Here is an 11,312-nt window from a genome sequence, read left to right as displayed (position 1 = left end):
AAAAATGTTTTGTTGAATGAAACTTTGTGATGATTTTGTAGCACCTGAGATTTGTAACTAGTTTATGTATCATGAACATGTTCTTGAGTACTGGGAACTTCAAGAATCAACAATTGTCCTTCCACAAATATCAATCTCAGGGATTCTAGTACTATTGCACAGTTAAGGAACTTCAAGGGCTCCAAGATCAAACCTTTAGCCTGTTGGGGATTGGCACAACTTGACCTGATCATGAGACCCAAGAGCCTAGTATGGGCTTTGTGTGAGAGTAACCCTAATGGTAGACCTCATTTGTTCTGCACGCACGTTATGGGGAGTGTTAAAATTTGTATAAATGATGTGAAAACTGAATGGTAAAGTAATTAATCTTAACATAAAAAGCTGTATTTACAAAATGGTTCCTAACAACGTGTTTCAAAATACAAAAGAAAATTTTGAGACAATTTCTTGATCAAAGTGAAGGGATTCAAGAGATGGAGACCATATAAGCACAAAGTGAGCATCCAATAGCAACATCAATAATTCCTTTTTTTTTTCTTTGAAGAATCAATGGATGTCTTGGTAAGGAAATGGACTTGAAGTATGTAACAAGGGTAATTAGAGCCAAGCCAAGACATTCAAACATGAAGAAACAATATCTTCCCAAGTTTCAGTAAGTTTTCCAAACCCATTTGTACTTGAAACAATAATAATGTACAAGTGACATGTAGAATAAATGATGGAATTTCAGAGACAAAACCAATCCATATTAAAATGCTTTGCTTTAAGGGGTCCAAGTGTAATATCATATTTTTTCGAGACACTAGATATGATTAAATTATACATCAACTTATCAAATGATTAACTTATACATAGGATAGTAAAATTATATTATCATATGCAAAGCACCAAAAGGAGCATAAGTGTAAAGGGTCACATAAATTTACTCATGGTATGCCACATCAAGTTGGGATAAATTGAGAATACCAAAAATTAGGATATTTATCAATTTCGTAAGTAAAATAAAATCGTTGATTACCGATATCGTCTGACAGATTTTGGGGGCTGGTCTACTACAAATAGGGGTGGAAGTTCGGTTTTTCGGTTTGGTTTGAAACCGGAAACGACCAAACCGAATATTTTCGGGTTGTTATTTTTGTAAACCGGACCAAATCGTTTAACCTGTACAACCCGTTTTAAACCGGATCGAAAAATTCGGTTTGAGTTTCGGCTTTTCGGTTTAAACCGAACAAGTGTGTGTAATTCTGAAATATATTACTTATATATATGTAATTATATCACTTATATATATAAGTATAATTAAACCTAAACTATATATATTACTTATATAAAATTATAAAAGTATAATTAAACGTAAAATACTATTCAGTTTTCGGTTTGAGATCAAATTAGACTTTTTGAGACCGGACCGTAAACAAAAAACTGAATAACTTAAATTTTCTAACCCAAAACCGGACCGTAAGCCGAGAAACCAAACCAAATGATTATTTTTGGTTTGGTTTACGGTTTGGATTACGGTTTGGTTTGGTTTTTTACACCCCTAGTCTACAAAGATCAACAGACCTCAAAACGCCTGGCCTCCTGGGCTGGACTCTTGGGCTCAGTATCCAAATGGGCCGCTTCATCGTTAGTTTGGTAGCGGATTTGTTATTTGGGCGCACGCCCGGCCTGTAGTTGTGGGCCTGTGGGCTTGTTCTTGAAAAAAAAAGTGAAATAGAATCAATGGACGGTTCAGATCAAATAAGAATATCGAACGACTTATAGAAGGTTGGGACAGAGGTGGGACTCCCTCCCAGTCATCCAGTTGCCTTCTCCTTCTCGCCATATCACATCTCCTGCCTGCATCGAGGTTTAACTTTCTAGGGTTTTATTAGATTTCACGGCCGAGGTTGGATATTCCAGATTGTTTTGGGAGGTATATCCGGTTAAGTATTTTGATGAAATTCTGGATTGCCTACTGTTACTGGTGAACTTTGTTTGGTTGCTGAGAAAGCGTTAAAGCGAAAATCTTACTCAAAATATGTTTGCTTTTTCTGATCTTTAACAGCAAGTAATATATGGTACTCTGTTCTGCAATCTGGAAATAGAGCTTTTGGTCATGATTTATGTAGTGATGATGAAGTTTAACCGTAGCCTAATTATTCGAGTTTTTGAGCTTTATCGATTTTTGTTATACCGTGAATGACAGTATTTTTTTTTACCAGGTACGATTAATTGATGACACAAGGTTAAGAGTTTTATTGTGTCTTCGTATCAATTAAACAATGTTGTTCTTGTTTCTGATTGATATAGTGGTGCTTTCTTGTCTGGATGCTTCATTTGCTGCTTAATTCGTGGGACACAACATAAATTCAAAAGTGTTGTCTATTCATTTTCTCCTAAGCCATGTTTTTTTCAACGTCTCAACCAATATTGTGATTCCACTGTTGTTTCTGCTACTATTTTCAGTGCTGACTGCTGAAGCTTGATATCGTCTTCTTAAGTTGAGGTAGTAGGAATGCCTCGGGACTTGTCGCGGTCACCATCGCGGTCGCCTACTTACAGGCGAAGGCGTTCACCATCACCTCTAGGGCATGGATATAGCAAGAGAAGTCGAAGGGACAGAAGTCGGTCACCATATCCTCATAGCAGGTCATCCCGTTTATATTATTTTTGTTAGATAGTTCATGTTAGTTAATGGTGAAGCAATTGTAAGAAAGTATGTGACTCACATTTTTCTTTTGTTGATCTGTACACATCGCAAGCTTCTGTAGACATAAGAAGTTGTTTCTCCATCTTCGCTTGTCAGAAACCCTTAATAACTTGGGTCAGAGTTTAATCGGGGCAGCTTTTAACTGTATGAACTCTCAGATGTTAGTTTACTTGTATAAAAATTCATGTGGATATACCACTTCAAGTGCATGGTTATATGTAGAATTTTGTGGATTTTCAATTTATTGTAGTTAAATAGATGAACTGTTTCGCGAATGTTGTAGCTCAAAATTCATTTCCAAATCCTAAAATACCATTCTGAATTCTCTTGGAGGAGTTTGCAGAAAATGGTTCCGAGTTAGATTTTTACACTCCAAATAATCAGTATTCTGGTTTCTCGGTGTAACATGTTCAAGTGCATGGGTATACATAGTTTGATAATTTCCTTTCTTATGCCGATGGAGTCTCTTGTTAGTTTTCATCGGCACTTCATTGATTATAAACTTACATTGTATGAACATCATGTTGGTGTTCAATTTCTTAGATCAATTAAGAAGATTGATGATTTAGTAGCACAGAATAATAAACAATTATCTTTCTTTTGATGGGCACCTGACTATTTGGAACTTACTGTTTTTATGGAGCACGGAAAGATACGAAATAAGATTATTTGGAGTGGCAAATAGAGTGCTTTGAGAGCATATAGGATGTATGGTCTTTATAAGGAAGCAAAGAAACTCAATTTCTTCCCATCGTAAGGGAATGGGAAGTGAGCAGGTGATGGGTGACATGTGTGTCCTTTCGTTGCTTGATTCTGACATTTGCTTCTTCATGTGATGAAAGATGGAGCACAAGTTATTCTTAACAATATTAATATATGAGGTAACAGTACATGCTTCTATATTTATTGTGCTAAATGGTGAGCAAGCTTGATGACTGCTTTATATATTGTGGTATACACATTTCTGGTTGTTGCTCAATAATCTATATGATCTATACAGGCGGAGAAGTCGTTCTCCTCCTCCAAGGCGTAGAAAAAGTCGCTCACCAACCCCTAGGCGACACAAGAGGCAAAGAAGTAGGAGTTCCTCGTTGACTCCTACTCATAATAAATCTTCTAGTTCAAGTCTTGGGTCAACAGAAAGAAAAAATGCAATTGAAAAACAGAAAAAAGAAGAAGAAGAGAAGAAAAGGTATATCCAGAATTTTGCTCCTTATCCAGAATACTGAAATTTCTATTTTTATCTCATTCATTTGAGTTCTCCAATTTTTCTTTTAAAATTTTGGCTAAGCTCTTCATATCCATGATAGGCTTCTATTGGATTCTAGACAATTATGTACTCAGTTTTTGCTTTATTATATCCCTTAAGTTACTGACTCGTCATTTATAGATAATTTTGGTCTTGAATATCGTTGGGTCCTTTTTTTTTCCCTGTATGTATGCATGCTCATATTGTGGATATACACATTTTATATAAATACATATGTGGTTGAAAGGATACATGTTATGTTCATGTGTCTTTACTCAAATAAATTATTCTTTTTGGCCAACTCAATTAGGCTGGATTGTATTCTGTCTGGAGATTGGATTCAAAGAATCAGGTGCCTCCATTCTTGGGAACCCAAAAGCTGATATTGTTCTTCATTTGTATCTCCAAACAAAAGATAAAGTAAATATGACTTGTTATGTGGTTATAGCTATGGGCATCTGATGTCTAAAATAACCAGTTACTTGATAACATACAAATTAGTACAAGTTAAGGATAATTTGCAATTGTAAGAGTAGATCATGGATGCTTGTCAAAGAGCGATGCACACATAATTCTAGTATTTAAAAGATATGCTTTCATTGACGCCTTGATCTAGCATTAGTAAAGCTGGATTATAAATTGCCATTCTGGTGTCTGAATTTTGAAATCCGGAATCAGAAGTACTGGAATTCACTATTTGCACCTTTCAATTTTGCATTTACTACTTGCTAAGTTACTATTGCAGTTATTCATTTAAAGAGGAGAATAATGACTATTTGAACTTGATTACTTTTTGCGGATGAATACCTCCGTTTTATTAGGGAGTTTTGCCGATTTAATTACTATCTTAAGAACTATTTCAAGAATGGGTTTGTAAAATTAGCATAGAATGATATTATATGATGCTACTGAGCTCTCTATGGATGATTTTTTACTTGTTCTCTTGAAAACTAATGTTAGGTAATGCATTAAATATATAATATCTGTACGTCCTATTGTATCATGCATTGACAATGCCTCACAAGCATCTCAAAAGGTGATGCGCATATTTGGTTGTATGATTGCGTGTGCCTTGTATAAATAAAATACCGGCTCAGTAGGTCTTTTTGATATCCTTTGTCCTTCGTATTTATTAGTATATAGGTAGGTGTTTTGTCTGTCAACTAGCCACACTCTCTACCTCTCTCCATTGTGGTAGACGTAATGAATTAAAATGATATTATTTGAAATTACGTCTTTTGTACTTGTATAACTATGACCATATTTTTTTCAAACATGTGGACTTTCTATTTTGATGAAGTGCATTTTAGTGCAAGGATTGAAGTATCATGGTGATTAGTTTTAAAACTGCCGCAGGTTACTTGACATTCTTCTCCACAGGCCTTCTGAAGGAAGATACTGCTATAGTTCAACTTGTTATATTTGATGATCAATTGGATGCCTCATTTATCTGTCACCAGTTTTGAAACTCATTTTTTGGATCAGGATTCTTTTAGAGGTATGCCTTAAAAGCATAAACATATGTTAGTGCCTTGTTGTCATGGAGCTTAGTTCCCCTTTTGTTATAATTATAATCACATGAAATAAGATAGAGAAAGCAGGGAAAAGGAGGAAAGCCATTGGGGGGAGCTTGTCCTGCAATTTATTCTGTAGTAAAGAGTATTGTCTGGCTGTGAGGACATATGACACTGATAATATGGTGTTTACTTCAACTCCCAGTTGGCCCAACTGGTTTAAATTTCTTTATTCTGTTTGCAGGTGTCAACAAGAAGCAGAATTGAAGCTGCTAGAAGAAGAAACATCAATGAGAGTCGAAGAAGCCATCCAAAAGAATGTGGAAGAGAGTTTGAACACTAAGGAGATTCAGCAGGAAATACAGAAGCGTTCAGAGGCAGGACGAAAAAGACTTCTTGATGAAGTTGATGCCCAACTTGAGAAAGAAAAGGAAGCTGCTCTTATGGAGGCTAGACAGAAGGAGGTATGATGTAACTTCTGTGAAGCTGTCACCCAATGGTTTCCGTCATCCCTTTTCCATGTGAAGTTGCATATTTCTTCGTTTATTCACTGGAACAGTTTATTTCTTTTTCCCGTGTATATGTGTATAGGAGAGTCTCAACAAAAATATCATTTCCTATTAGTATTATGATTCTAGTTCATTTTTGTTTTGTTTACAGGAGCAAATTCGAAAAGAGAGAGAAGAGCTGGAAAAGATGCTTAAGGAGAACCGAAGGCGGGTGGAAGAATCTCAGAAAAAGGAAGCTTTGGAGCAGCAGCAGAGAGAGGGGGAAAGGTATCGGGAACTAGAAGAACTCCAAAGACAAAAAGAAGAGACCATGAGAAGGAAAAAGCAGCATGGAGAGGAAGAAGGTTTAAACCAGATGAAACTTTCCGGCAAGAATAAATCCCAGCCGAAGTTGTCATTCGCCTTTGGCTCAAAGTGATTATCATATAATTATCAGTTGACTTCTAAGTTTTGCTTGGTGTAGTTGGAGTGGGTGGCGTTAGGCTTGAGAAAAAAAAAAACAAGTTTGAGCAGTTTGGGGAAATTAAACTGTATTTCTCGTGGATGTGAACAAGTTTAAGCAATGTTCAAAGAACAACTTTTTTTCGTCCATTACTTTGTTTAATTTTCCTTGTGAAGATCTGTAATACCTAGACTTGGGTACGGGTGTGTATATTCATGTGTTCGGTTCTTCAAATTGAAATTCCTCATAGTCATAGAGGGAGACAAAGTAAAGTGAATAGTTCGGATATCATATCAATACTCGTGTCATGCATACCCGATGTTGGTACTACCAGGGTAAAGTGAGAGTTGGGGAATCATAGGTTGATTTGTTCATGAAAATTTTAAAGAGAAAATGCCAGTTTTCATTCGGATCTAGAAGTAAAACGGGCTACCCGACCCATTATACCATATTCAGTTACTGGATACAGTATTTAAGTATTAACTACTTCAATAAATTAATTAAAATAACAAACAAAATAAACGAGTTACCAGAGAGAGTGAAAGCGAAAAAACTGGTGCACTTGCCGGAGACGCAGATCCCATTTCCCAGCCTAGGAGTTACGTCACTCTCGATTCTCGACTCTCGACTCTCGACTCTCGACCTTCATTTCTTGTTCGATCCATCCAAAACGACGTCACAGGACGCGAATTTTGTGTGTGAGAGGTGATGGGGCTGGGTGCTAACGTGCGCAGGGAGGTGGCGGTGCCGGTGTTATTGTTGACGCTATGGTTATGGACTGATATTCAGGGAGGCGAGGCTATATGGTTGACTGTTCCCTCGACTGGTACGAAGTGTGTGTCCGAGGAAATCCATAACAACGTCGTTGTTTTAGCGGATTATGTGGTGGTTTCCGACGATCATTCTCACATCCCCACCGTTTCTGTCAAGGTATGTCGTGAATTCTTGATCTGTGGATCTTTTAGCTTAGGCTGTTTTAATTCCTTAATTGATATGCTATTGTTCCAATTCTAAGTTTTGTGGTGTGGAGGGGTGTGAATCTACAATGACATAGGGCGATTATCTGGTTGTTTGGCCATTTCTTCTTTGTTGGTTTGCTTCCCTCAGGTTCCAACTGCTTATAAATTTTAGTTCTAAACAACCCACCTGAAGAAGGGGTGATGGCGAGGAATTCCAAAATTATAGTGTTAACAACAGAGGATAACTTGGACTCAATCTAGAGCAATATCACTTAAGCAGACAAATTCCTTCTTTAAGAGGATTTTTTATGATTAGCATGGCTGGGAGGTTATCCCGTTATGCTTTGTTTGCTGTTTGGGTTTGTGTCGGTAGTATTAATTAAGCACATATTTGTAATATCTTTTGGCACATGTTTTGTCCTTATTGTTAATTTTTTAGTCTATACTGTTTGCATTAAAGGATGGTGTAATAAATATTGAATACCACAGTAGACTTATTCGTACGTTGAGGAAGAGTATCTCTGCATAAAATTTTGTCAAATCCTATGAACATGGATCCTAGATTGAGCATTTATCTAGCCAATAGCTGAATAAATGAGAAACTTGTTTCTTTTTGTTGTTGCTGACCCCAAAGTAGTTACACATAGAAGATCTCAGCCATCCATACATATTTGGATTTTGGGGGCGTTGGCATTTGAAGGACAAGTAAATGTTGCTTTCATGCTCATGGTTCAATTTATATTTAGAAATATTCAAATAAGAATGATTGCCACAAAGTTTGCACTTGCTATTAAGACTGATTGGTATGATTTCATGTGTAAGTATTTGGCTCTTAGTTACTTGAGGTGATTACTCGTCCAGGTGTAAACAAGGTAAGTGGAGCCGAGCTTAGAAAATTTTGCACTTGCTATTAAGACTGATTGGTATGATTTCATGTGTAAGTATTTGACTCTTAGTTACTTGAGGTGATTACTCGTCCAGGTGTAAACAAGGTAAGTGGAGCCGAGCTTTTCTAAGCTCAGGCCTTGTTCATTTCAAATCTGGAGCTCGAATTTGAGCCAAGCTTCTTCCGAGCTCTAAAAATGTAGGGCTTGACCCTGCTTGTTTAAAATTAATAATCTGAGGTTTTAAACCGAACACAAGCTCGAGATTGAGCTTGAATTATGGTTTGTCTAAAAGCCAAACTAAGCTCAATTGAAAGATTTTAATAAACTACTTTAGTTAATTGACTTTTAACACTTCGAAATGTATAAATTATAATATAATTATAATATATACTGTGTAGTTTACCTTGTTTGTTGCATGTATGGCTAGATTTAGCAAGATTCTTTGAGCTTCCTATTTCCTTCATTGAAGGTTAGTTGTTTTGGAAAAGAATCTCTGATGAAATGTACACTGTGAATGCCTAATAGCAAGGACTAAACCTGTTATAATTGAAATTTGGAGTGGCATTATATAGTCATTGGGATACATCTGAAGTTGCAGCCCGAAACCCTAGAAGTGCTTTTGTGGCATATGTGCTTTTAATATAAAAACGTCGCTGACTAGGCTTTAGTGACGTCAACCTTCTCTGTATAAAAGCAATTTCCTTGGTTAAACTAGGCTTTCTACAGAGTCATATAAGATGGGCAAGGGGTTAACTCCTGTGTTGTTGTCCATCTTTTGACATGGGATAAAAACATCATATTTCAAATGTTATAACATTGATGATTCATGATAGCCATCATGGTTTCTTTGTTGAACTTGTACATGTAAATCTTGCCCTTCAATTGAATCTGTTAGTTTTTCTTGCAACCAGTTGCTAATATTTGTTTGCGTTTTTTAGGTGACATCACCCTATGGGAACAATCTTCATCATTCAGAGAATGTAACCCATGGTCAATTTGCATTCACAACTCATGAGGCTGGTAATTACTTGGCATGCTTATGGGCAGGTGGCCATAATCAAGGAGGAGAAGTCAGTGTTAATCTTGACTGGAAAATTGGAATTGCAGCAAAGGATTGGGAATCAGTTGCCAGAAAAGAGAAGATTGAGGTGGGTGACAAAATTATTATATTCTTCTGTAATTAAGATTCCAGGAAAAAATTGTGAAGAAGTTTTCTAGGAAAAATAATACTTGTGAATATGGAGATCATTAGAAATGGTAGTCATTATGTATTTTGGGGCCTGAAGTTGGAGGTGTCAATTGAATAAATGTTGTCGGAGGGCCAGAGAAATGAACGGTGATCATATTCAATGAATGATATCTTTTAACTTTTACAGGTTTAGTTTAGGTCCCTGTCATTCTCCTCGCTTTACGTGCTTTTGATTTCTAAGAAAATTTATTCAGTGTGGTCAGATTTACGCCCATTCAGTTTTAGGCTTTTAGCTAGAGAAACAACATGGTGTTTAGATGTTTTCATAATTTAATCTAGTTGGGAACGAATTGCTTTGAGACTGCTGATAAAATGCTTATTGAATGGACTGTCACTTGATTTCGTCTTTTGTTGATCTTTTAAGCCTGTCTTATTCAAGATGTATTACTTCTTAAATATAGTGTAAGTTCTGATTTAAGCAGGATAAAAGTCCAGGAAGAAAATGTTCCCTTTGTTTTCTAATTGTATTTACTTTTTGTAATTCTCCTACATATATATAGGGTATTGAGCTTGAACTGAGGAAACTAGAAGGAGCAGTGGAGGCCATTCATGAGAATTTAATATATCTCAAAAGCAGGTAATGTAATTGTAGTTAGAAATGAATTGTAAGTTTTACCATTTCCTCATATTAACCAATAGGTTTTCCTCTATTTTCTTATGCAACAAACAGAGAAGCAGACATGAGGACCGTGAGTGAAACAACAAATGGCAGAGTGGCTTGGTTTAGTTTTATGTCTTTGGGTGTCTGTATTGGGGTTTCTGCTCTGCAGGTGCTGTACTTGAAGCAATTCTTCCAGAAGAAGAAGCTTATCTAGAAAATTGCGTTGGTTGGTAGAAGCGTAAAATCTAGAAGCCTTTCTTCCCTGTTTTACTTTTCCACTTGCATGTTGCAGAAGGAAAGTTTTGATATCACTATAAGTTAGTACTTGGTGTTTACGGTCGTAAAGAAAAAATTTTTGATTGTCCATCCTTTCTAGACATACTCAAATTTTCTTGAGCAGCAGTTGGCTCTTAATTTATTGATGAAATGGTGCATGTCCTGTGGTTGCAATTTTAGGACAAATACCATAACTGTCGGCTGGGAAAGTGCCTATAGAATGGCCTCCTAGCCTTCGATCGATCGGATATTCGGATTAAATGTGCACCTGGAGCGTATCCCAAATAGTTTGATTATGGAGTATCCCAAATATTTGAGAGAGAATTTGACAAAGTCTCCAAACAGCTGGGACTAAGAACTTGATCTTGATGCATTCATGATACCCGACTATGAAATGAACTTTGCTGTTGATCATAATTTTCAACTAGACGTGAGAGTTGAGATTGCGGTCAATCTTAGGTATTAGAGGCCAAAGATATCAGAATGCTCACATCATATTCCCTCAAGGTTGCTAAAAGATAACAAAAAGTCACTTCTTTCGTTTGTTAATTAGCTTCTCTCTCTCTCTCTCTCTCTCTCTCTCTCTCTATATATATATATATATATATGAGCATTCCTAAACAGCCTGATTTTTCTATACTATTATTCTCTACGACATCATATGATAAAACGTGAGGGAAACTGAGATTTTTTTTTGTAGTGTTGCAGCCTCTTCTCCTTGTATTAGCTAGGAAAGCTGATACGTACTCATGATTAACAGTTAACAGTTGCATACGTAATTAACAGTTGCAAACCAATGCGTACGTAATTAACTGTCCTAACTGCCTTACATAGTTTGTCATCTATATAAGGCAAGCAGCAAGAACCAATCAGGAATTATCCTATCTCATACACAGTACTATCATCATATCAATGGCAAGCTTTCTCTCAAATG

General features: G+C 36.4%; 2 protein-coding genes across 4 annotated transcripts; both read left to right on the top strand.

The window, feature by feature from the left end:
• Positions 1-1,763: 1,763 nt before the first annotated feature.
• On the top strand, positions 1,764-6,586 carry LOC119982364 (uncharacterized protein At1g10890-like). 3 transcript variants are annotated; one of them, XM_038825689.1, is made up of 5 exons: positions 1,764-1,915; positions 2,484-2,631; positions 3,693-3,884; positions 5,700-5,919; positions 6,116-6,586. In XM_038825689.1, exons 2-5 carry the CDS (start codon positions 2,498-2,500, stop codon positions 6,380-6,382), a joined length of 813 nt encoding a protein of 270 aa, XP_038681617.1. In that variant the 5' UTR covers positions 1,764-1,915; positions 2,484-2,497; the 3' UTR covers positions 6,383-6,586. The 3 variants fall into 3 exon arrangements, with proteins under 3 accessions (XP_038681617.1, XP_038681616.1, XP_038681618.1); XM_038825688.1 differs by having other exon boundaries at positions 1,768-1,915; positions 2,449-2,631; XM_038825690.1 differs by lacking the exon at positions 1,764-1,915 and having other exon boundaries at positions 2,490-3,573.
• Positions 6,587-6,909: 323 nt separating this feature from the next.
• Positions 6,910-10,536, top strand: LOC119982365 (transmembrane emp24 domain-containing protein p24delta3-like). The gene is made up of 4 exons (XM_038825691.1): positions 6,910-7,336; positions 9,191-9,400; positions 10,002-10,078; positions 10,172-10,536. Exons 1-4 carry the CDS (start codon positions 7,115-7,117, stop codon positions 10,314-10,316), a joined length of 654 nt encoding a protein of 217 aa, XP_038681619.1. The 5' UTR covers positions 6,910-7,114; the 3' UTR covers positions 10,317-10,536.
• Positions 10,537-11,312: the final 776 nt, after the last annotated feature.

The sequence above is a fragment of the Tripterygium wilfordii genome, chromosome 17 (assembly GCF_013401445.1).
Source record: "Tripterygium wilfordii isolate XIE 37 chromosome 17, ASM1340144v1, whole genome shotgun sequence".
In the NCBI taxonomy this organism is placed as follows: domain Eukaryota; kingdom Viridiplantae; phylum Streptophyta; class Magnoliopsida; order Celastrales; family Celastraceae; genus Tripterygium; species Tripterygium wilfordii.
This window is presented reverse-complemented; position numbering and strand designations above follow the sequence as displayed.

What these genes read in the sequence shown, in the direction of transcription:
- LOC119982364 (XM_038825689.1), top strand. Translation starts at nt 2,498, where the DNA reads ATGCCTCGGGACTTGTCGCGGTCACCATCGCGGTCGCCTACTTACAGG. An exon ending in TCACCATATCCTCATAGCAG is followed by an intron (nt 2,632 to 3,692) that starts GTCATCCCGTTT and finishes TGATCTATACAG; the next exon opens with GCGGAGAAGTCGTTCTCCTC. An exon ending in GAAGAAGAAGAGAAGAAAAG is followed by an intron (nt 3,885 to 5,699) that starts GTATATCCAGAA and finishes TTCTGTTTGCAG; the next exon opens with GTGTCAACAAGAAGCAGAAT.
- LOC119982365 (XM_038825691.1), top strand. Translation starts at nt 7,115, where the DNA reads ATGGGGCTGGGTGCTAACGTGCGCAGGGAGGTGGCGGTGCCGGTGTTA. An exon ending in TCCCCACCGTTTCTGTCAAG is followed by an intron (nt 7,337 to 9,190) that starts GTATGTCGTGAA and finishes TGCGTTTTTTAG; the next exon opens with GTGACATCACCCTATGGGAA. An exon ending in TTAATATATCTCAAAAGCAG is followed by an intron (nt 10,079 to 10,171) that starts GTAATGTAATTG and finishes TGCAACAAACAG; the next exon opens with AGAAGCAGACATGAGGACCG.